At 43.4% G+C, this 26168-nt stretch overlaps 1 protein-coding gene and 1 long non-coding RNA gene across 3 annotated transcripts in view; one reads left to right on the forward strand and one right to left on the reverse strand.

Annotated features, from left to right (window-relative positions):
- acap1 (ArfGAP with coiled-coil, ankyrin repeat and PH domains 1) overlaps nt 1-20510 on the forward strand; it is a 33442-nt gene extending 12932 nt beyond the window's left edge. The window contains exons 9-24 of one of the 2 annotated variants that reach the window (XR_006024986.1): nt 2028-2102; nt 2394-2506; nt 2911-2962; nt 3267-3367; nt 5018-5129; nt 5594-5787; nt 6789-6858; nt 7294-7388; nt 12851-13047; nt 13523-13567; nt 14262-14440; nt 15391-15500; nt 15810-15920; nt 16045-16106; nt 19929-20095; nt 20199-20510. Coding sequence is in view for 1 of the 2 variants with exons in the window: in XM_042070428.1 (XP_041926362.1) it covers nt 2028-2102; nt 2394-2506; nt 2911-2962; nt 3267-3367; nt 5018-5129; nt 5594-5787; nt 6789-6858; nt 7294-7388; nt 12851-13047; nt 13523-13567; nt 14262-14440; nt 15391-15500; nt 15810-15920; nt 16045-16106; nt 19929-20029 (1617 nt within the window). In the remaining variant the exon portion in view is untranslated. Of the gene's footprint in view, nt 1-2027; nt 2103-2393; nt 2507-2910; nt 2963-3266; nt 3368-5017; nt 5130-5593; nt 5788-6788; nt 6859-7293; nt 7389-12850; nt 13048-13522; nt 13568-14261; nt 14441-15390; nt 15501-15809; nt 15921-16044; nt 16107-19928 lie in introns of both variants that reach the window. The other variant, XM_042070428.1, reaches the window with a different exon arrangement.
- On the reverse strand, nt 19078-25477 carry LOC121690085. Its single transcript, XR_006024988.1, has 3 exons — nt 25465-25477; nt 22706-22708; nt 19078-19162 (listed from the first exon to the last, which is right to left on the reverse strand). It is a non-coding gene; the product is annotated as an uncharacterized LOC121690085 (long non-coding RNA).
- Between the last annotated feature and the right edge of the window lie 691 nt (nt 25478-26168).

Genomic DNA, 26168 nt, shown 5'->3' on the forward strand with positions numbered 1-26168 from the left:
AGGAAGCTGCCAACAGGGCAATAACAGGAAATGTTTCACATGACACACACCAACTGCCATAACAAGTGTGTGTGTGTGCGCGCGTGCGTTTGTTTGTTTGAGTTGGCATCTGAACCATGATTAGAGCTGGCAAATATAATTGGGGGAAGGCAAGATATTCCCCTAGTCAAAGCGAAGGGCATCTAAAATCAACACAGACCAAGTAGGTCTCCATTGTGTCTGGTCTGTTACAATGCAACACCCATTAATGTAAACCATAGGGAATGTTAGCTTGATGGCTATCGCCATTCCTACAACAGGCACCTGATGTCCTCAGGCAATAATAAATAGCACTGAATACACACTCTTCCAGAAATCAACCTTCACAACGTGAACTGTGCCTGAACTAGCAAGGTATACAGAAGGCTAGAAAATGTTAACATTGATTGAAATTGTTGGAGCGAGTTACCTGCATATAGTGTAGTGGTGCTTAGAAAAGAGGACTAATTTTGTAAGCAAGAGCAATTTGGCCTACAGTGTCAGTTTTTTGTATTTGCTTCTGCATTGGGTTGGGAAGTTACCAGTGAAATGTATAGAACAAATGGGTAGTCCTTTGTGCAGTTCATTATTTAGGCAGCACGGAGGGGAAAAAGTGACAGAATTATACTTGTAGGTTCGATGTGTATTTTGGGAATTATCATGTACTTACACAGAGCAGGATTCTAGATGCTTCATGCCAACATCTGCTGAGTTCTTCACTGCTTAAGTCATTCCAGTGGAGCCATTAATAAATGTGTGGAATTGAAAATTGAGCGAGGAATTGTGCTGTATTGTCAACTTTAAATAGTTTAATAGCATTTAGTCATTTTTAACTGATTTGTCAAGAGTTATCAGTTGATTGATATTATCTCAAAGTCTTTTGATGTATCTGATTGGTTGATTCATTTCTGTTGGTAGTATTGTGTTCTGGGGAGGAGATACTCTATTAAACTCTTTTCTTTGACCTTGATGGAAACTATTATGTAATATCATGAGCCTCACCACTTCTGATGCTAGGACAAGAAACATCGAAGCCTCAAAGCTGCCACTTCCAGGTCATCCAGGTCATTTCCCTCCGTTAGAAACTTTCTGCAATAAAAAATGTATTTGACTACAGCTCTCTGGTGTCCAATCTTCACAGAAAAAACATAGGGAAGTCATAAATATAATTGAACGTTATTTGGCAAACACCCAAGAGCTGCCTTTATTTGGCAAACATCAAGGTTAAAAAGACATTCAGATATTTTCTGTAGGGAAAGATCCATGCAAAAAGCTTTTTTTTTTGTTGAGGTTACTAAGCATTTTTGGCGAGATGTTTGAATGCAGTTGAGCGAGCGGAAGCACACTCACCTTCTGCTGGCCACAAGCGCAACACACTTCCTGTCACTGCAGGAAATGGCACAAGATAAAATAGCAAATGTGAGTCAAAGCAAGTTGAACATTTTGAGCACTGTTTTATGTCGCTGGAGGCTGAGCAGTTGAGAGAGAGTGAGAGAAGGAGAAAGAGAGAGTGATGAATGAAAGTGGCAGAGAGAAAGAGAATTTGAATCTCTGCACTGACCTGGATTCAGCACAGGAAATGGGAAGAGTTCCAACACTTCCTGCTTCCTGTTTCTCTTACGGAAGCCTCCTAGTTATGTCCACTGACCCCAACAAGGATTTGTGCCAAATCCCTGTTTCCATTTTCCTTTTTATTCTCTTGCTTTCTTCCTGGCTTCTGTTTCAGCCTGTCCATTTGTCATCAGTGGTCTGAGTTTATCACTAAAGCGCTGAGTAGATGTCAGAGTGACCTTTTTAATGCACCACGTTTTACCAGCTCCCATCAATTCTCTCTCGCTGTTTTCTTTTTGTGCTTTTGTATCTGTCTATCTATCAATCTGTCTTTTATATGCAATTATATCTATTCATCTCTGTGTTACCCTGCCTGGCATTAATCTCACATGTCCTTATTTATCTTTCTTCCTTTTTTTTCCCTTCTTTCTTTTGTTTCTTTCTTTCTGTTTATCTAGCAAACCCAGCTGGTCCTTAATGCAGCACGGGAGAAGAGGGACATGGAGCAGAAGCACGCAGCCATAAAGAAGAAGGTGAATAGAGAGAGAGAGAGAGAGAGAGAGAGAGAGAGAGAGAGCTGCACCTCAAAATAAGTTTCTAAAACTGTAGACTGTAGACCAGCCCCAGTGCTCAATATATGTCCATTAAAATTGATAGCCACTAAAGTCCTAGTAGACCTGTGGATGATGATTAGTTGGGTCTGTTCATATCCCACGTCAGTGACTGATGATGGCGATTTGTCATAGATTTAATTTTGTCCTCCTCTGTTCCTGGTTTCCACGGTAACCCATCATCGGGATTTCCCTGTGTGCTGACATCATTAGGACATGTCTCATGACGACTCGATCATGGACTACTGTGCAGACGCCGCCACGGGGATCGTCATGGAGGGCTACCTCTACAAGAGAGCCAGCAACGCCTTCAAGACATGGAGCAGGTAAGATCAGACACAGTGGATTGGAAGGAGTCAATCAAGTCAGTCAATCAACCAATGATCTATCGGTCAGCAAACAAACAAAAGAGTCAATCTTATCTATGAACCATTTGCCATATGTGTCAACCTAATCGACTAATTAATTAATTGATTTATTAGTCTCTGTTAATCTAGCAGTCATTGGGTGTTTTCTGTGGCTGTTTTGATCTTCCTGTATCTGCTGCATGTATTACTGACGTCTGATGAGATCTGCTGGGCATAGAGATGCTGAGTGGAATCACAATGACTAGATAGGGTTGCATTATTAATCTCTCTCTCTCTCTCTGTCTCTCTCTCTCTCTCTCTCTCTCTCTCTCTTTTCATCTCTCTCTCTCTCTTTTCATCTCTCTCTTTCTCTCTGTCTCTAGGCGCTGGTTCTCAATACAGAAGAATCAGCTGGTGTACCAAAAGAAGTTCAAGGTGAGCTTGTTAACGCAAATGCAATGCTTTTAGATTTAGACAGATCATAAAATATGTACACACACATTGACTGGTTCATCCTCTCTCTATGGCTGGTTGATTTTACTACAACTGACAGTCAGGTTTGGTTATTCAACCCTGTCGATGATCTATACTTCTGTCTTGTCTCTAGTTCATCTCCTTCTCTCTCTCTCTTTCATAATACTTACAGAAATATAGAATGTAACGTTGAAGGAAAATATACTTATACACACATATTACTCGTACCGCAATGTGAACGTAGAATATTCTTTTTTCCTCTTAGGAGCAGCCCACAATCGTAGTGGAGGACTTGCGGTTGTGCACAGTGAAGTTAGGTGTGGATCAGGAGAGGAGGTTCTGCTTTGAAGTTGTCTCTCCCTCAAAGTGAGTCCAAACTCAAGGGCAACAATCGAGTGTGTGTCTGTGTCTGTGTCTGTGTCTGTGTGTGTGTGTCTGTGTCTGTGTGTGTGTGTGTGTGTGTGTGTTTGACTATTGTACATAGTGACCATTTGTCCCACATTCTTTCACCCATCTGACACATGAACCGCTAGTACTGTTGCGAATGTGTCAATAGCAGCAATTTGGTTCATGTGGGCGGCAGTGGCTCGGGAGGTAGAGGAGTCGTCCAGCAACTGGAAGGTTGCCGGTTTGAGCCCAACTCTTCCTGACCCTGTGGAAGTGTCCTTGAGCAAGACACTTAACCCCAGTGCTCCCAATGAGCAGGTGGACGCCTTGCATGGCAGCCTCCGCCATCAGCGTGTGTGAATGGGCGAATCTGATGCTGCTTTCCTGTAGTCTTGTAAATCATTGTACACTCACCCGTACAACATGTACCAATGAGTGGCTTTAGGAACGCCTTTCTCTCGAGCCACGAGGGGCATTAGCAGGAGGCTAGTCATTGTTATTGTTTTGTGCTACATGTAGCCTCTAGCTAAACGGCTGGAAAACAAATTGTTACATTGTATTGCAGGCACAGCAAGACCATGCAATGCATGAATTGGTGAACGGATTGAAGCAGCAATGTAATCTAGTGTGTAAGAGCATTACATCAACTTTAACATGACCAACACAGTACATATGCAAAAAAAAATACATGTCATCTCATCTCAACTATGGGCGCAGCCATGTTTGTTTTAAGGTCGTTCGTCCACCTCGGGGTACCCTCAAGTACTCCGAGGTAAAGTGGGCGTGTCTGCCCAAAATGCCGCAAGAAAGCTGGGTAATTTACACTTTCCAACTCGGGCGGCGGATTTACGAGACATCTCGAAAGCAGCATGAGGCATGACGTTGTAAATGTTTTGGGTGCTCAGAGGAGTCGATTAAAGCGCTATATAAACGCAGTCCATTTACCATTTAACATATAAATGCAGCATACCAGAATTTCCCAACTATTAGTCGCAGTTTATACATTGATTTTGCCAAATTTCTTCAGCTATGAGGTTTAATACACGGGGGCAGTTAAAATGGTATTTATGTTTGTTTGTTTTTTTACTTGCATAAAACACTGTCTTGCAGTTTATTCACAATGTGGCTAATGCACAGGAAATTACTGTAACAGAGCTTTTCCAAAAGCCTGGATTTTATCCAAAAGTTGAGAGTAATACTGTGGTGATGGCCATGAAGCTGTCAGTCAAACTGTGCAGACATGGGGAGGTGGACTCCTCTGCTACATCATATCAACCAAACGTACACAGACTTTGGTCAAATCTATCTTTATGTACAGTATATTTGAAAAGGTCTGTGGTCTGCTGTGTCTTTATTGTCTAACTGGTGTGCAATGGAATCAACGACAGGACCAAGTATAGGTGGTTATGAACAGAAATGCTTGTAAGCAGAATGCAAGTGTGAGTTTGTGGGTATGTTCACATATGCAATCATGATCACATGTACACTTGCTTAAAGACCTTGTTTGGGCATTGGCAGCTAGGAAGTTGGCAGTTAAGAAGCTAAATAGGTTGTGGTCACCCTAAGTTTCAATAGCAAAGGTTGTCACTGCACAGTTCACCTTAACTTTGTGTGTGTGTGTGTGTGTAGGACCTGTCTACTGCAGGCAGACTCTGAGAAACAGCAGCAGGGCTGGATCACTGCTGTGCAGAACAGCATTGCCTCAGCCTTCCAGGACCGTCGAGAGGACACCCTGAGCCCAGTGAGCATCCCTCTCTCACACTCTTTCACACACATAATTCTCATACACACACACACACACAGACACACACATTAATTCTCTGTGTATGTGTGACAATTCATGGGAGAAGTTCTATCCCTTAATGTATCCTCTCAGTAAATTTGAATTCCTTAATGTGTGGGTGTTTACATGTGTGTGTGTGTGTGTGTGTGTGTGTGTGTGTGTGTGTGTGTGTGTGTGCACGAGTGTGCATGAGAGTGTGTGTGTGTGAGCGTGCATGCTTGTGTGTGTGTGTGTGTGTGTGTGTGTGTGTGTGTGTGTGCGTGTGCGCATGCTTGTGTTTGTGCACATGCTTATGTGTGTGTGCATGCTTGTGTGTGTGTGTAGGTATGCGTGTGTGTGTGTGTTGTGGTCACCCTAAGTTTCAATAGCAAAGGTTGTCACTTCACAGTTAACCTAAACGTTGCATATGTGTGTGTGTTCAGAGGGATCGTTGCAGCTCCGTGTCAGCGGGCAGTGGGGTAGGGCAGGAGTCAGAGAGTTCGAGTTGCAAGGCGCTGGAGGAGGTGCAGGCCATTCCGGGTAACGGACACTGCTGCGACTGCGGAGAGCCGGGTCCTGATTGGGCATCCATCAACCTGGGCATCACACTCTGCATCGTCTGCTCTGGCATACACAGGTACACGCACACACACACACACACACACACACACACACACACACACACACACACACACACACACACACACACACACACACACACACGCGCACGCACACACACACGCACACACACACACACACACACACACACACACACAACAGGTGTGTACACACACACACAAACACAACACACACACACACACACACACACACAAACACGTGCGCATGCACACACACAAACACACAAGGGCCTTCATCAACCTTGGTGTCACACTTTGCATCACCTGGTCAGGCATACACAGGTACACACACACCACACACACACCACACACACACACACATATACACATATACACATATATACATCTCTTAGACTAGAGTAATGATACATGGGACAGTGTTCGGAGCAGTATTGCTGGGTAACCACATAACCGATTCCATGTCATGATAATTTGCCTACTGATGATTGGAGATAGTTGCCTAGTATCAATTGGGAACTCCGACAACAATACTCAGGGACATTGCTCAATATGTTGTTAATCAGCTTAACACACATACTGTCTCTAAGGCACACTCCATTACACATCCCTTTATCAAGTTCAAGTTCAAGTAGTTTATTGTCATGTACTCATAAAAGGAATTATAAGTAATGAAATTCTTGTGCTCGAGCCAGCTCAACTTTAAAGAATAAATTAAAAGTAGTACCGGTAATTATGGTAGTGTGTTTGTAAAGGGGGGGGGGGATGGGTAATGGTCTTATCAAGCACAAACGCATTCATGCCGTCTCATATGCACTGCACATACCTTTCCACACATACAGAAGCCTTTAATTAGAAGGTTGCCTCATCATCTTTACCAATCCAAGTGCACACTTAACCATGCATTCTATAACGCAACGCGCAAACAATCATTACATCACAGAGTAGGCCATTCATTTGTTTTTATATCTTGATACCTGCTATAAACCGTACATCCCTGTTTACTTCTGTTTCTGTGTGTCTGTCTGTGTGCTTATACCAGGAGTCTAGGAGTTCACTTCTCAAAAGTACGTTCACTTACACTGGACTCATGGGAGCCTGAGCTCATAAGGGTAAGATATCTCTCTTTCGCTCTCTCTCTTTCACTTGCTCACTCTATGTTTTTCTAACACACACACACACACACACACACACACACACACACACACACTTGAATGTTTTTATTTGTATCTTCTCCACCGTGCCACTATGGATATGACACACACACAAACACACACACTATGTGGGATGGGAATGTGTAAACACGCACCTTAGATTTATCTCATGGGCGGGGTGGTGTGTGCACGAGTGAGAGATCATGTCTGGCTCTTTCAACATCAACAGTCATGTCATGTGTCTGCAACACATAAGTAATTATCCATCATTCTCTCTTTCTTTCTTTCTTTCTTTCTTTCTTTCTTTCTTTCTTTCTTTCTTTCTTTCTCTCTCGCTCTCCTCTCTTTCTCTTTCTCCATCCCTCCCTCCGTCCTGCTCTCTTTATCTCTCAGCTGATGTGTGAGTTGGGTAACAGTGCCATCAACCGAATTTATGAGGCGCGCATTGATGAGATCACCATAAAGAAGCCTCACCCATCGAGCCCTCGGTAAGAGCCTTTTACAGCCTCCACTCCCTCTCTCCCGTCGGAGGCCATGTGGATAATGCATGGTTCTTTAAATCCGCTCCCTCTTTCTCTCTGTTCCACTGTACGTGTAATGCTCCTTTCTCTCTGTGTCCTTAACTCTCTATGTCCTTAACTCTACTTTTCTCTCCCTCTCTTTTTCTCTCCCTTCCTCTCTCGCTTTCTCTCTCTCTCTCTCTGTTCCTCTGTACATGTAATACTGTATGCTCCTTTCTCTCTCTGTCCTTAACTCTCTCTCTGTTTCTGTCTCTTCTTTCTTTCTCTCTCTCTCTCTCTCTCTCTCTCTCTCTCTCTCTCTCTCTCTGTTTCCCTCTCTCTCGATTTCACCACTGCTCTCTAAAACAGCTGATCCAGGAACTGTCAGACTAGTGCAGCTTTACTATTCACTTTGTCTCCCTTTCTTTCAATGTCTGCTTTCTCTCTCTCTCTATCTCTCTCTCTCTCTCTAGTACGGTGTCTTGTGTAATCCCGCTGGAATTTCTTGCATTTTTGCTAGTATAGAGTCTAAGGAACAAGATTTTTTTTTTTTGTCTTCAAATTTTCACGATCCATTTTCACACTTAGATGACATCATCATTAATATAATGCATAATTAAGACTGGGACTACTATCACTTGGGGGTCAAATGTGAGAAAATGCTGGTAAAGAGGGTATTTTGCCTAATTTTTGGGTGCTGATTCTGAATATCATATTTACTTAGCTGATTTTTTAGTTTTAAACCTGTTAATTAGCATGTGCAACATAGAACGGGTGAAAAGGTTACAAGTTTTCTGAAAATATATGTTTATGGATGTAATATAACAATATCTCATTAATTATGCACTAATTTGCATACATTTCAATTACAGACATCTGAATATTGGATAGTTAACATGGGATGTAGTCAGGTTCAGGTTTGCCTTCAGAACTTTTTCTGGATTCAGAGCCTTAAAAGAACGCTTGTTCAAGCACCAGTCCTCGGTTATGCCGAATTCAGTCGTCCCTTTATCTTAGAGATGGATGCAAGCCATACAGGATTGGGGGCAGTTCTGTCACAAGAGAAGGATGGGTTACGGCGACCAATAGCCTTTGCTAGTCGGGGCTTGCGGGCAAGTGAGAGGAACATGTCAAATTATAGTGCTATGAAACTCGATCTCCTTGCAGTCAAGTGGGCAATCACGAAAAGATTCTTGGGTGGCAGAATCTTGTATGGTGGACACTATCCCTGGTCGAACCAAAAGAGACCTGAAAGTCCTGCAAGGGACTGATTCCTGTATTTCCAGATTTCTGTGGTTTTGGCGACAGGGACGACCACCTACCCGTAAAGACAGGAGGGGTGAACCAAGGGAAGTCCAGCAGCTGATAAAGCAGTGGTCCCGGATACATGAAGTGGATGGGACCTTGTACCGAGCGATCCAGGCTCCTCCTTCCAGGGATCCAGTGCTGCAGCTTTTACTGCCCAAGGTGTTGTGAATCGAAGTGCTCACTAGCCTACACAACAACCATGGCCATCAGGGGGTGGACAGGACCACAGATCTGATATGACAGTGGTGCTACTGGCCCTAGATGTGACATGAGGTGTCACAGTTACGGGGACACGGGGACAGTCCGCCGACTGATTGGGTGGTGCAACATCAAGAGTACCTGACTTCTGTCTTTGCTAGTGCTAGGAGACGCCTAGAAGAGGCTGTGGCATATCATAGGCATGGTGGTCCTGACACCATACCCATATTACCACCTGGCACTCTTTTGCAAGAACCATTTTCACGGTCGCCACAAAATCCAGGATACATGGGCATCCACCAAGTATGAAATTGTGGAGTGTCTGGCCAGGAATTGGCACACACTATAAGATCAGGCCGTATGGGGAAGAGGCCCCCTTAAGACCATGCATCGCTCCGAGCTTAAACCTGTTCCCACCAGTCAAGATTCATCCAGCCCACCAGCACTGGCTGCTCCACAGCCTCATCGGGCTATTGGGAGGGAGCCAGGCCTAGGTAACCCTGCAGTTGGAGACCCGTTGAGGGTAGCCATAGTCCACACCAGGACTAGTGCTTAGCATCACAGTGACCAAGATGGTGTCAACTCTAGCCATGATCAGCTGTCTCAGGCTCATTTGAAGGCCATACCCCCAGGTAACCCTGAAGTTGGAGACCAGCTGAGGGTAGCCATAGCTCACATCTGGACTAGCACTGGCCCTCCCAGGGCCAAGATGGTGTTAACTTGAGCCTTGACCAACTGTCCCAGGCTCATTGGAGGGCGTACCAGATGTCCAACCCCCCACAAATAGCGCCAGTCACCCGGCAGCGGCACCATTTAGCACAGACACTTTGGAAGAACCAGAGCTGGCCCCAAGCATAGCAGCAGCTGAAGATTTTCCAATCGTGCGCCCCCTGGAAGAGTTGGGTCTGGACCCTGATCCGGTTTTATCCCTCCGATGTTCCACTCCTACTGTAATACTGCCGGACAGCATTCAAACCCCTTCCACCTCCCACAGTCTGTTTCACATGAGTACTCTGCCAGTGTAGCAGAAGTAAATATTCTCCCCATCCCCTTCAGGTCTTGGCAGTAGATAGGTATGCTACCGGGACGGTGAACTTTAAAGCCAGGGGTGTATGTGGAAAGGTTCGAAAGTCGAGGTGCGTTGTTGCTGTTACCCCATTGCTTCTCTGGCACGCCCGGCCTATTGGCTGTGGATAACCCGTTGCTTTTAAAGAGAGCAATGTGTTGTGTCTCTCCAATGTTTTCCCTTGAGTTATTTGTTTTGTTTTTGTATTAGTTCAGGCTGTGAGAGGGCCATCCGTGGTTTGTCTGTTTGTTTGTTTGTTTGTTTGTTTGTTTGTTTGTAACTTATTTTGACACCTAGTGGTGTGCTGTGTTGCCTGTACTATTATAGGTTATTTCCAGACAGATTTCTCTTAAGGTAGACTAAAGAATGACATGGCAGGTCAAGGAAAGCATCAAGAAAAGCAAAGATTAAGAAAAGCAAAGATTAAGAAATCGTTTTTGACCTAGGCAACAAGGGAGGAGGTGTTTTTACACTTTTTTTTCAGACACTGAAAGTTTGAAAATGATGGATATTGTTTTAGAACCAACAACCTTTCTACATTAGTTTTTGTGTGCAAAAAGTGGAATTAATTGTCAAAAAATTGAAAATCACTTTTTGGACTAGATATAATCGCTTATTTTAAAACATACAGATAAAAACACTAAAGATGGATTGTGAAAATTTGAAGACAAAAAAAACCTTGTTCCTTAGACTCTATATTAGCGAAATATGCAAAAAAATCAATTTTCACATGAAAATCCAGTGGGAGCCTATTTTCCAAACACAGCATACTGTACTACTCCCTCTCTCTCTCTCTCTCTCTCTCTCTCTCTCTCTCTCTCTCTCTCTCTCTCTCTCTCTCTCTCTCTCTCTCTCTCTCTCTCCCAAAAAACACTGATCCAGGACCTGATCCAGGAGCTTTCCAGCGCACTGACAGAGAAAAAAGGGAGTTTTGCTGATATGAAGTCTGTCTTATGCTATTTGCTCCGCGTGCGGGTGTCTCTGGTCCGACTGCACCTGTAAGCTATTCATAGCTCACGGTGGAAGCACCTGGAAGCACCTCAGCGTGGTCTGCTGTAGGCCAGTGAATCAGATGTATATTTAAAAATGTCATCTCTATCTCAAACCTTTTACATCCAGCTTTCTTTTAGAAGCATCTCAATTAACAAATTGTGTTGTAGCACAACATCATGCACGCTAAAACAAGTGATTAATGTCTTTTAGTGATATTATAGTGTTTTTGTGTGACGCATGTTAGTGGTAAGGTACCTTTGAGGAGGACATGTTTGTCCAGTTGAGGAAGGATATAATGGCTGAGCTGACCCAAGTAAAACTGTGCACACTACGTTGAAAGTTACAGCGTGTAGGTTTTTGTTTGCTTGTTTGCAGTGCGTTCCAAAGCATATCCTTATGTGGACACTTGGCCCCAAAAGGTCTCTGTAAGGCCTATTGAACAACCAACGCAGCATTACAAAGACATTCCCTCCTCTGTAAGGCCCGTTGAACAACCAACCAACGCAGCATTACAAAGATATTCCCTCCTGAGGTTTCTCAGAAAACCTCAGCCTTTTCGAAACTCGGGGATTGGGCTGTCAGGGATTGGCCTGCCACGGTGTCAGTCAAAACACAGACTGCACGTAATTGGTTAGGGGAAGCTTTGAGTTGTGGGTGAGGAGTGGATGTGTAGGACTAGAGAGATTTGTTTTGCTATCTCCCACTAGCTTTAGTATGATGTGCAGGCCTTGTATGTTAAAGCACTAACTGTGGGTGGCATCACAGCTATTGCTCTTTGTCTCCACCTGCTGTTCTTAAGGGAACATGGCATCATCATGATCAGTGTTGATGAATGAGAGACCCAATGTAAACAGTAAAGCCTTATATTATGGGGATTATGGTATGGTTAGGTGAGCAGGTTTGCCCTGCCATAATCAAATCAAATGAAGGGGTATAGCGATCCTCCTACTTCTGAAAATATCACTGGATGTAGAGTATTCAGTAGGCCTATGTTATGATTACAAAATAGAGAAGCACTTTCGTTCCATGGTATTGGCAGTGGCATTGCTGAGAGAACTGAGTTCAGTGTACAACTGCGCAACACCACAAGTCAACAAACCAAATGACAGACCAGAAATCAACAGGCTGCAAAACCGATCATTTGGAAAATGGCCGCTGTCTGTCGATGTGTTGATACGAGGCGCGTCATCGGTCTCCTGTCGGCCCACTAATCTCCTCTCCACAGAGCTATCATCTGCACCATCTCACGCCTGAGTCAGCCTCAGACGCACATGTCTTACGTCCGTTTCTAACCCTTGCATTTCTCCTTCTCTCTCTTTCTTTCTTTTCTTTTCTTTCTTTCTTTCTATTTCACCATCTCGGGTCTATTTCTGCACTTCCCCCTCACTTCCTCTACACGGCTTCCATAGCTGAGGTGATGTGCGCAGGTACTTTTTGCTGTTTGTTTGTGGCCTCCTGGTAGGTCATATCAGACTGAGTGTAATGCTCTGGGTCTCCATATCATCATGTTGCTGTTTGTTTGCTCAGTTTATGCACATAACACCTTTTAATTGTTTATTTGTCACAGGATGTTTTATGTTGCTCTGCATTGAGTGTTATTTAAGAAATGAAGTCAAGTCATTACAGTTACTAAAGAATTTCTGATTGTCAGCATTAGCTTCATCATGATAATTTATAAATCTATTAAATTAATTTATTAATCTATTAAAAAATAGTTTTAATAGAGATGTTTGCAAGGACTTTTCCTATTTATACTTGGAAATCCTGCACTTATAATGGAGATATAAGTATACAACAAAAATAAATGATATCATTTATATCATATGCAGGTTAGTAAGATTCTAAATGCTTTGAAGTGGTCACCAAAGTGCCCTGTCCATCTCAGGCAGGATAAGGAGTCGTGGATCCGCTCCAAGTATGTGGAGAAAAAGTTCATCCAGAAGCTTCCGGAGACGGGCCGTGTGACTCCTCTGAGGCGCTCCAGTGCCCGACGGAACCGCAGCACGGTGCAGGAGCGACAAGGAGGAACCCGCCCCGCCCTCAAACCCAAACCCAACCGTGCCACCCTGCCCCGCCTGACAGGTAAACACACACACACACACACACACATTTAAAGATAGGGCCTTTCACACACAAAAAAAAGTAATTAATTCTCTCACACACACATGCCGACTCAATCTCTCTCTTTCTTTCTCTCTCTCTCTCTCTCTCTCTCTCTCTTTTTCAGACACACACTCACACAGGTTTTCTCTCACAAACATTTACAGTACACATGCGCACACTTTAAGAGAGAGAGAGACAGAAAGAAAACGAGGGAGGGAAAGAGAGAGAAAGTGGGAAAGGGATACAATCCCACTCTATCTCTCTCTCCAACAATCAGGCTTTATACCAATTTATTATATAATTGTATCAGTCCACAAACACACAATGGCTGTTCACATTCAGCTGGACTTGAGGGCTGGAGTGGTGTGCATGAGTGTGTAAATGCTGTTGTGTTAAGGCATTAGGATCGAGCCGTAATCTAACCAGAGGAATGTCATGTGCCTCTCTCCTTTAGGGATAAGCCCAAGTGACCTCAAGAACAATAGCCCCTCTTACAAGGGTAAGACAGACACACACACACACACACACACACACACACACACACACACACACACACACACACACACACATGCATTTACAAGTTGACACACACACACACACACACACACACACACTCATCCACCCACACACTGGGTGGGTGTGTGTGGGTGTGTCTGTGTGTTCATATTTTTGGCATGTGTGGGTGTTTCTGTTCCCTATATTGGTGTGTGCCTGTGTATGCTTGTGTACCCACATTTTATATGCATATGTGTGTTTATGTTGTGTGGAGTGTGGACACATTCATCAGTGTGTTCAGAGACTTTCTAATGTGGAGACACAGCACTCAAAAAATACTCCATAGAAATGCATGGGGCTAGTTTGTCACGCCAATATGGCCGTTGTCTACACATATCCCACCCTTTTCTCGGCAAAACGTCGACATGTGAATACATTGAGCCAATCATATGGTGTGTTGTGAAGACATCGTGCCAATCATGTGTTGTGATCTCGCCGCTGGAGCAAGATTGGTGTCGTGAAGCCTTGCGCACGCGCATTTCTGCCGAAATGGATGCCGACGAGTGCCCAAAATGCGTTGTCAAATGGCCGCCGAGTGGAGGGACTTGCCTAAAAGGACTTCGGTGTGTTTTGTGTGCGTGTGTGATGTGTGTGTGTGATGTGCGTGTCTGTGCATGTGTGTGTCTGTGTTCGAGCAGACTATGAGGATGGGGAGGAGGAGGACCTGAGTGGCCTGCATCCCGGTGCTCTGCTCTACAAATCAGCCGCCATGCAACACTTCCCCGTCATGGCCGACGCGCTGGCCCATGGCGCCGACGTCAACTGGATCAACGTGGCCGAGGAGAGCAGCACGCCGCTTATCCAGGCAGCGACAGCGGTGAGAGACACGCGCCTTACAGAAACCTTCGAATAAACATGACCAAAGTCAGCAAAAGGGTTTTAAGGGTTTTTTTAAACTAGTAAAATCACTGTAAAAGTCTCAAATAGGGACTTTGAGTTGAGCCTGCCTGTTCCGATGTTCATTTTAAAGAAGTCGAACCCTGATGTCAGAAGCACTTTGCATCACTAATGATGGCATAGACCAAAAATGTCCCAAAAATAATCTATGTCAATATGGCAAAGCATTATGCGAGTAACAGCATATGCACTGGTAGTGGGTCAGTGATGATGTCATCAATCCCATCACTAATCCACGTGAAGCCACAGCTTCTCTAAGATGTGTGCGTAGTATTGCATAGCCACTTCATAATCAGCATACTTAGCAACAGTCTGTGTTACAAACATCACTGAGCAACAGACAGGATCTTCTCCAGCAATACTGGACATTTAAAAACAGTTTGGCAAGACCAGACCAAAAAAAGTTAATTCCTTGAACTAAAAGGAGAGAGAGCATCCAAGGTGAAAATATAAAGAAAATAGGACATCAACAGAGATGTGGAGAAAAATACGAAGAATATAAAGATATAAAGATATAAAGATATAAAGATATAAAGAATGTTCTTTTATAATGATGAAGAGCAAGGTAAAAGAGATACTGCCTTCTCCGAAAAACCTCTAAGCCTCTCCCCTTCATCCCACTGGGTGCATTTGGCCTCCTAAGCAGAGTGTCCTGGCTCGCTGAAGTGTGTACTAGCCCTGAATTAGGCCAAGCTACAGATCAAGTGTGCTCAAGGGAGTAGTATGCATGCTGTGTATGCAGTCTTAGAGAAGTCAAGTTGAAGCAAAAGAGAGAAAAGGGGTTATGTAAGTGACCGCACTGTTTGCGTATGTTATACATGGGAGCAGATGGGGTCATTTGTTTGTCTGGTTGTTTGTTTTTTCCCCCAGAATTCTTTGGCAGCATGTGAGTTTCTGCTTCAGAATGGGGCCAATGTCAGCCAGGTTGATGTTAATGGAAGAGGACCTCTCCACCATGCTACTATACTGGGCCACACAGGGTATGAAACACACACACACACACACACACACACAAACACACACAAACACAGACACAGACACAAATATATACATGAACACTAGAACAGACAGAGAAATCACTTACAGGAAAACAAATAATTTCTGAAATACCAAGTAGGCCCATGTCAGACTCTGGACATCAAATTGTATCGTACAGGGGGGCAGACACTCATGAGGCCAACTTGCAGTTTCCCAAAACGCGCTGGTCACCCAGATTGATTTAGACACACCAAAGCAAGCAGATATAAAACACGCACAGAAACTTGTTCACACACTGCTCTGTCCCATAGGTTGGTGTGTCTCTTCCTAAAGCGAGGAGCAGACTACAACGCCAGAGACAAGAGCGGCAAAGACCCGATCAGTATCGCTGTAGAGAGTGCCAATGCTGACATCGTGACCCTGTGAGTGTGATATGCTGCATTCTAAATGCCATCTACTCTCTAATTTCAATGAAATATCTGTATTCATCCGCCCTCTGATTGGTGAACTCCTAAAGTGGGTCGTTTTGATTTGTTCTTTCAACAGGCTGCGGATCGCCAAGATGAACAAAGAAATGCGGGAGATGGATGGCGCGTTTGGCCAATCAGGTCAATCCGAGGGGCTGGGCTGTGAGGGTGAAGGGGGTGGAGCGGGCTCTGTGATTGGCCAGACAAAAAAGAACTTGCAGGCTCTGAGGAACCAGCTCAGTGAATGGGCCCACGGAGTTCAGAATGGATAGAGCTGGATCTGGGAATGTACAGTAGGGACATTGGACGCAATAATGAAGCTGACCAAGTCATGGGCACTTTCTGTGGCCAAGGCACTAAGTCCTCTAATCTCCTGACTTTGGAGATTTGCGTGTGTGTATGTTTGTGTGTGCGTGTGTGTGTGTGTGTGTGTGGATATGTGTGTGTATGTTAGATTCTGTCAGAGGGGATGTCTGCTGCACGTTAACCATTCAGCTTTAGGAGATATTCATGTAACACTAACAATGTCAGATGAGTTGAATGTAGACATCCCCATTACTGCCAGAGTGCCTAAGATATGGCATGTTTTACGTACTGCTGTGAAGGGTTTGTACAGTTTTTATAGATTTTTGTATATTTTAAAAATGTACATTTCCCTTGAATATGTTTTATTATATTAAGTACTAGGCCCTTTATGTTACACAGTACAGGATAGTACCTCAAACAGATTCAAGTTTGAGTGACTTATCACATGACACATTACTGTAGTTTTAAATTTGTCTTTATTGAATGCTCAGTATGTCTAAGCTATGCAGAGTGCTGAAACCACATTCAGCAGTCAGTAATCAGAATTGATCAGTCATCTGAATTCTCACTGGTGCCTTTCAGTTACTAGTCTGCCTTTCGACCAATCATCTCGCTGGGCATTTAGGCTTTTACAGATAGGCCTTTAGTTCCTGTTCCGTTAAGCCCATTACATCCACTGTTTTGCCATTTATTAGGCAATTGCATACAATGTCCCTGTTTTGCGGGACAACAACAACTTTGTATAAATGTGTTAAAAAAGCGAGTCGGCTATCCAGAAAACAAGTGTGACATGGCCTGGGTCTGTACACTGGGTCTGTAGCCAGTGTGGGGAGGCAGACCCTGAACAAGAGGCTTTTATGTCCGTCACCGAAGGCCTCAGGGACCTGCTGCTGGGTTGACCTGTTGATTGAGGAGAACTCCAAGGTCCCAGTGGTGTCGGGTGGAGTTCAACAGCACTATGAAGACACTTAATGATTACGCCGACAAAACATTTTAGATCAGGGCCCTTTGGCCAACCTCTGTTCATCCTCTACATTAAGTGGCATTTCATTGTGGAAGTTGATGACTTTCATCTGAAGCAGTGAGCAGTTGCAGGGCCAGCATACGGTACCTTAGACTGTAGTTTATGCTGTCCATGACTGTAGTTTATGCTGTCCATGACTGTGGTAGCAGCTCACAGATAAATGGCATTGTGCTGATCTGTGAAATCTCAACCAACACGCCCTCATTATCCCTCCATGTTACTAAGGTGTATTTCAAGTGGCTAAGACTGCTGTTAGTAACACTCTGGACATAAGTAGCCTACCCTTGTGCAATGAATGGGTTTGACTGATCCATGTTAACCACACTCTTAAAACGAATGTGTTGAAAACAACACAACTATCGTTGTTTTTAATACATCTTTGTGTCCAGATAGGGACAACACAGTTTGTCTTGTTTCCAACACATTGCTTTTGTTATTCGTTACACAGTATATGTTGAAAATGACACAACTTGCGTCTTGCGACACAACACATCTCTGTGTCCACAACGCAGTTTGGGGACAACGCAGTTTGTGTTTATTCCTACACATTCGTTTTAAGAGTGCATGTTCTTTATACAGTAATCATGTATGTAACCTATGCTACCTCTAATAACCCAGCTTCAGAAAGTCCTACCATGTATTGGTTATACCTGTTCACACAAAACAGGTTATTTTATTAATTAACTCATCTACCTGGCTAAAGAGTTGTGCTAATTAGAATCAGCTAATTGAGTGAACGGTTAAAACAGATACATTGTAGGACTTTTTTACTTTTAATTAGACTTTTAATAGACTATCTGATTAAAAAGGCCTCATTGATATGCAAGGATACTAATATTTTTGCCACTGACATTGGAATCCCAGTGTTTTGGTGTTTTGGACATTTAACATGAAAATGCATATTTTTTAGTATATGTCCATTTAGGGCTCAATGAAAAGGTGTTGGTGTTGAATTAGGACAGCGGGCCACCAACCTGGTGCAATGTGGCTGTTCTCTGCCAGTAGACTGACTATCTTGGTGTTCTGCTAATATTCATTCAGTGGAAACTGTTTTTCATATGGGACTGGTTGCCTTCCACATGATGCTGTGCTTGTAAAGTGTGTTATTTCAGTCGTTGTCTTTTGAAAGCACCCCAGTGTGGCTAACTCTTAAAGGTCTATGTTGCACATGTTTGTTGTTGAGCTTTTTTAATTTGTGCCTTTATTTGACTGTCTGCAATCTGTATGGCTCTGTGTGTGGATATTTATATGCGTGCGTGCGCGTGTGTTTGTGACTGTGTGTGTGTGTGTGTGTGTGTGTGTGTGTGTGTGTGTGTGTTTGTGTCTGTGTGTGCGCGTACGTGTGTGTGTGTGTGTGCTGATATGTGTGTGTGTGTGTGTGTTTGTGTCTGTGTGTGTGCGTGTGTGTGTGTGTGTGTGTGTGTGTGTTTGTGTCTGTGTGTGCGCGTACGTGTGTGTGTGTGTGTGCTGATATGTGTGTGTGTGTGTGTGTTTGTGTCTGTGTGTGTGCGTGTGTGTGTGTGTGTGTGTGTGTGTGTGTGTGTGTGTGTGTGTGCTGATGTGTCCATGGAGGCGGTCAGTCTCTGCTGCTTGCACAGTTGTGTGTGTCGTCTGCACCCTGCCCGCCCGCCCGCCTGCCACAGGTAATAGTCCACTCTCTCAGCCTCATAGCATGCCGTGCACACAGGTGCCTGTTTCAAAACCTCAATCAACACTATGTACCCCTCTCCACTTAGTCTAGCATCTCCCAAACTATAATTAGTCATTACAATTATTTGTGTGTGTGTGTGTGTTTGTATGTTTGTTTGTGTGAGTGTTTGTGTATCCTCTTCCAGAATCTACCTTCTTATCTTTTCGTGTGTGTGTGCTGCAGGCTTGTCCTCATGTCCCCTTGTCCATAATGTCCCAACTTAATTTCCCTCCTATGGAAAATGGATTCATCAAAATATATTGAAAGAAAACATTGGAAACCGAGAAAGAATGGGAGGTTTTGGTGCAGTGTGCTGGATTCTATAGGTTTTGAAAAGGGCTTGTGCTCTGCATAGCTGCCTGCTTTGCCCCAGTTAAATGGGATTCTTGCGCAACTAATTGTGATTTTATTTTGGCTCATTAGATGAATTAACAAACTAATTATTTGGCAACTGGCGTAGGGTGCTTGGGTGAATCACACTTGCATGCAAAGTTTTGTGTCTGTGTGGATGTGAGTTTTTTTTTTTTTTTTGTAGAATGGCATGCCATATGGAGAGATACTGTACATAAACAAAGGCTATGCCAAACCTGTCATCATGAATTACCCTAGGGCAGTACCATTCAGTCCACCAAGGTCAATATTTCGACCCAGTGTTTCTACAGACACAACACCTGTAACAAACAGAGAGGTAGGCCCCTGAGTGGGCTAGTAGACTGAAGATTATTTTACTAAATTGCATGGGCATAGTGCATGATTTAATGATGTTATGTGTATTATTCTCTCTCTCTCTCTCTCTCTCTCTCTCTCTCTCTCTCTCTCTCTCTCTCTCTCTCTCTCTCTCTCTCTCTCTCTCTCTCTCTCTCTCCGCTGTTTATTACAATGCATGTGTTTATCTATGCGTACCTTACTGCATGGCTAACCCTACTTTTGTGTCCCCTTTCAGGTGATGAGACTTGTCTAGATATCTTCAGAGATTTCTCTCAGATGGCTTCCAACAACCCCGAGAAGCTAAAACGCCGCAGCACCGACATCAAAACCCCCTGATCAGCAGGTGGCAGTGTTTCACAACACATGCTCCCTTCTGTTCAGCTTGTACACACACACACACACACACAGAGAGAGAGAGAGAGAGACACACAGAGAGAGACACACAGACAAGCTTACAGGCACACTCAGTTCAAACTCACACTCCAAATATCAAATATGCTTAATTACAGGCCGCACAAAGAGAGAAAATACAAACACACACACACACACACACACACAGGCACACACACACAAACACACACATACACACACAAACATTTTTGCTCACTTATATTCCAGTCATTGTCAGGATCATGTGCTTTCTCTACACGTGTGGCTGAACCATGACCAATCCTGTGTATGTAACTTCTCTTGCACCATGTTTAATGGTAAAGTACGTTTTGTGCTGGAATTCTTTTTATCTTATATGTATATTCTGATTGTTTTATATGGATTCCCCAGCACTTGAGAGTGAAGAATAAAACTGTACTGAATTAAATAGATTGTGTATCCTGTTATTTATTATTTTTTTGACATGGCATCCGCCATACTAGCGTAGCCTGGCCCCTCCCATCCTAGATCTCCTTTCAGTGAGATACTAGTCTGGGACATGATAATTCACTATCGCTTCCCTCAGACAAGAAAAATGTCAGGTCATACAGGGACGAGAGGGGAAGAGAAAACCGGAACTTATTGTGATAAACAGAAGTAGCAACACCTGCAAACATCAAAAAAATGCAGTTGGAAAAATGCAGACATTTATTTACAGCAAAGTTAGACCCACATACATTGTTTCTTGACTGTTGATTCTGTTTATTCTCAGTTTGTAAAGTTTAGGCGAAATATGAAGTAAAGTTAAGAATGTCTGATCAATGGGATTGGTTAGGCTGGACCAATGATTTTAAAGTTAGTGCCCGTCGCACTGCAACAGTTGGAAAGGAATCCCAATCATGAATCACCAGACTCTTTTCACTTTGTGAATGATTTTGGATTTTTCCAGGCTAGCGTGTAATCTTAAGGTAATGATGCATGGGGCAACTTTCCGAGTGTTGTTGCTGGGTAACCACACAAGCAGTTCCTTGTGTTCTGATAGGATGATCATGATAATTTGCTTACTGATGTTGATGAAGGCATGGCAGAACAGAACAAAACAATTATCACAACAGTCAGTAAGGACTCGACTCTCACACAGAGGGCCAAAAAGTTAAACAAAGTCTTTAAAGATTTTTATATATTTTTTAAAGATATCCAGGGCAAAGTGCAGTGCAAATGTTTCAGTCAATCCCTGTCTTCCCTCATTGCAAAGAGTAGTGCATGTTGAGCCACCATTTAAATAGGTTCTGTGCAGGTGTTATTTACAAAGTTACATATAGCTCTTCCAAGTGGTGAACAGCTGGTATTAAATACACAGGAGAAGGATGTGTGCCTCTTAAATTTAGCTTTGGAAAGCTAAAGTCCTTTCTGTTCTTTCCATGCACCTTAGTGAAAGCTTCATCTAAAACTTCTCGTGGATACACTCTCGTTAAAAACTGTCTCAAAGAGCTTCTGTGTCTCCACTTGGAAATCATCATCCCTTGTACAGATGTGTTGAATCCTAAGGAACTGACTAGAATGGCAAACATTCTTTAAGGGGAGTTGGATGATAGTTAGAGAAATGTACGAGACTGTTTCTATCAGTGGGCCTAGTGAAAAGTGTGGTATAGATGTCTATTAAAAATTACCCTTGTATCAAAGAAATTCACTTGGTGACAGTCATATTCAACACAGGTAGAACCTTTCCAAATTAAAAATACATAATCAATATACCTTTTCTAGAACACAATGGATGGTGAAAAAGGATTGATATTGTATACATATTGATATTCAAACCAATCCATAAACAATTTTGTATAGTCGGGGGCAAACCTTTCACACATTGCAGTACCACGTGTCTGGAGGAAGAAATTGGCTTACACTTTACTTGAAGGTATCTACATAAGAGTGATATGACACTTTCATGAATGTGTCATAAACAATTATAAACAAGTCATAAACGTTTATGACATAACGCTTTTGTCATTAAGTGTCATTCGGTTTTTGTCATTACAAGTTAGGTTTAGGGTTAGAGGTTAGGGTTAGGGTTCATGTGTCATGACAGTGTCATGTGTTCATGACAGTGTCATGTCACTCTTATGTAGATACCTTCAAGTAAAGTGTTACCAAAAATTGTTGCCATGAAGGAAATAAGCCTAGTTCTTTGTCAGTATAATTCTGACCTAGTGTCAAGAAAGAATTTAAGAGCACACAGACCAGATGAGTGTGGGATGTATAAAGACTCATCCATCGTGGCCAGAATCAATCCTATCACTAATGCATGTCACTTCAGAAAGTTGAGATATAAAATCACCAGTATCTCTAAGGTATGATGGGAGCTTTTCCACTAATGGTCTTATATGGCAGTCAACAAAATGGGATAAAGGTTCTATAAGTTAACCAATACATACAAGCTATGATAGGACAACATTTTGGAAACCCTTCTGAAGCTTTATGTACTTTACTTTAGGTAAACTGTAAATCACTGGTTTGAAATATTTATATTCAGACTGACTCACATGATCAGAGGACCAGGCTTGTTTTAGAAACTGGTCCATTTTTCCTTTAAAGGGGTGTGTTGGATCACATGAGAACTTTGTGTAGAACTTGCAGTCAAATAACTGTCTATTGATTTCATCATCATACATACTGTCCATCAGCATTATCCCACTCCCTTTATCGGCTGGTTTTACAGTGGTGTTAGAGTCCTTAGACAGAGATAACTGTGCAGGCGTTCTGTATTCTGTAGGAGCATTCTCAGCTGTCAAAGGTAAGTTGGTTCTCCCCTTAGGATAGAAATATTCTAACTTAACAGAGCGAAAGAATTTAAAGAGCTCTACCTTAAGGGACTACTTACTACTTACTTAAGTGACAGGTGTAGGCACCAATAACAGTCCTTTAATGGAGTTGACATCATCAGACAGTCTCTGGCAAAATAGATTAAAGATTGTTTCCTGTATTTTTGGCTCCTTGTCTGGCCTCTTCTCCTTGTCTTTGTTGTCTTTTGTGTCTGGCTGACCATCTTGGAGGTGCATTCTCTAAAAAAAATCCTTATCAGACTCAATTTACCCAAACAACAATACTCAGGAATATGGCCATGCATAACTGGTTAAAACGTTTTGTATTGCCTTGGTGGTGTATCATCAGCTTTGGGCCAAGTTTTCAGGGGTCTCTCTTATACAGTCATTCTGAGTTGTTATGTGAATAATTAAAAATATTCTGGCACCAGACAAGAAGAACAGCTTAGCCTAAAATACATCAGGCGAATAGAAACTGGAATTGGAGCAAAGGTGAGCAGGTTCACTAACCTGACTGACATGCAAAATTACCTTTTCTGTAAGAAGAATTCACCTAACTGTAATTCTTAAAACCTGCATACTTCTTTTTCAACAAGTCAAAATAGGTCTGGTTGCACAAAACATGTCCCTGAAGCCGCAAAATTCCTCTCAGATTACACATTATCCACAGCTCCATTCATGCCACTTTTTAGTCCCTTTCAGAATAGGCTGTTTCTGGGGCCTGTTGCATGAGAATGTATACATGAGAATAGGCCTACATTATAATTTTGGCCCAAAGTTGGAGACCATGTAGAAATGTGTTGCAATTTCAAAACCGGACTAAGGAACCGCTTGTTGTAGGCCTACCGATGCTAGAGTTGTTACATAACTTCATTGTCGAACCATTTATCACAGCAACTTGGCGCTAATATCATTGGAAAGCTTAGATTCTGGTCGTTCATGTGATATCGGTGTATGATATGTATGCTATGTGTGTGACGAGTATTCCGCAATTTTAGTTTAACCTGGACTTGAGCAGCTGGCACATTCGTGATGAATAGTTTAATAAGTCCCCCGCACAACAAGTGGTTTCATTTCAAAGATTCTACCGCGCTGCTATTCCACCAATCGAAATAGCCTACCAGAAATATGGGCATTCTAGAACATCTCTGAGGTCTGAGCTGAGTGCTTGCTTCGACTGGCTTGAGCCTGTGCGTGAAGGGTGCGCAACTGTGCGTTTGGTCAGTGTTTTCTTTCTTTCTTTTATTCCAATTTCGGGTCTGTCAGTCACAGTGAAAACCGGGGACTTTTCCGGGGACAACTCCAGCTGGAAAGGTCCGAAATCGGGGACTGTCCCCGGAAACCGGGGACGTCTGGTCACCCTATCCCAGGAGGTAATGTGGGAACCGCTGTATTTCTCAGGCGAAAGAGATTTTTGGGCGATTTCTTTCGACCTCCAGCAAAGTTCAGTAAAATGCAGACCGCAGAGGCAGACACGGTGATCAGCTTTCTGCAGATTCTCAACAGGTGTGCTCACATCCAACCCCAGAAATTCCAGCCACAACTTTAGCCTTTCTGGATCGTTGAAAGGAAGTCTGTGACAACTTTTTTTGCTATGAATTTTCCCGCAATTCGGAACTGTACAAAATCGCCTCATTTTTAGCTGTCTGTTGCAAAATACTCTAAGACAGCGATCTTCTGCTTCTTCTGTGTATTCAATGAAATGCCAGTGGTTTGCTTGTAATTGGCAAGACGGTGTAAGGTGCATTATCTTACGATTTTTGTGTGAGCATATCAGCGAACACCCCTGACCACTCGGTGAGTTTCACGTCTTTGTAAACAAAAGTTTAATGCGTTTTAAGAAGGATTGTTCCAGTGCACCTATGCAGCGTTGTGGAGAAGGGGGGGGCGCTACCACAGAAACCAAAAATTCTCAGGACAGCAGCATGTGTCCAAATTTCAATCTTAAACGTTCTATTTAATCATAAACTATCTGAAAACAGGGCTTTAAGTGTAAAATACCGAACTTGTACTTTAAGAATAGCATTGTGTCACGAAGTGTTTCAGACATTAGCCATGAATGTCTTTGAGTCGAAGATGAATAAATGTTGAGCATGAATTAATGGATCAATAAATAATGTCATAAATAGGCCTAACTGAGCCTATTTTGTACCCTGCATAAATACAAAATGTAATTGCCTTCTCTACAAAAACAATAAAGGTAGTAGGCTATTTTGGCTGTGAACATTTCTTGTATTCATAAACAAATACATCAATTTAGAAGGGAGATGAATAAAGAATGGGCATGCACATTGCACACACATATCTGTGATTATATTGAGTACGTAGCCTAGACCAATTGTAATCTGGGTTGTGTTGTAACTGTGCGATTCAGTCCTGCACACGCCTGGACTCGAACCCGCGAAACAGACGCACCTTAGAACGGGAGTCGAGCGTGCTGATAATTGAGCTAAAAGCCCGGGCTATAAGCTTTCGTGTCAGCAGCACTATTGAGTCTGTTGGCTCTCCTTCTTCAACAACCCACAACGGCGCCCCCCGTGTCGCGCAACTTTAATGCTTTGAATTAAATTTCAAAGCAGTCACGTGGGTGTGTGTGAAACGAAGCTTCGGACGTCACTGATCACGTGATTCTCACAAAACGAATCAAGCTCCGATACAAAGCTTCACTCCAAATTGGTTCATGTCTTCGATACACGCTTCGAAGCAGGGGGTTCACGGGTAACATCACTACACTTCACTACACTGAGCTAAGTCAGGTGGATTACACTCTCAGTAGGCTCAACTCTGAGCTAGTGAAGTCCACTGACTTGGAGCGCTGGCATGCTATCGTTACCTTGATGGAGAGGACTATTTCCTCAAGGCCCTGGCTACTGAAGGTTCCAGGAATGGCTACCCTGGCCGACCAGCTGTCAGGTCTGGATAAGAGCCTTCAGTCCCTCCTTGGTCCCTCCAGTAACCCAGTTTTTGAGGCTGCTAGTCTCCCGTCTGACCCTGACCCTCCAGCTCATTTCCAGGGGCTTAGGGTGGGCGTGCTGCACCTTCAGCCGGCCGCTTCAGGTCCAGAACCCCAGCCTGAGGAGTTCCAGTTCCCCTCAGAACTCATCCAGGTCCCTCAGGCTCCCTCCAGGAGGAGACGTGCCAAGCGTCGGCCAACCCGGTCATCCGACACCATGCCTCCTGTGCCCAGGCCAGAGGCGCCCGCTCCTGTGCCCAGCCCAGAGGCGCTCGCTCCTGTGCCTGCAGCCGAGTCCGCTCCTGTGCCCGCAGCCGAGTCTCCCGACGCCACG

This window comes from Alosa sapidissima, chromosome 18, assembly GCF_018492685.1.
Source record: "Alosa sapidissima isolate fAloSap1 chromosome 18, fAloSap1.pri, whole genome shotgun sequence".
NCBI classification, from domain to species: Eukaryota; Metazoa; Chordata; class Actinopteri; order Clupeiformes; family Clupeidae; genus Alosa; species Alosa sapidissima.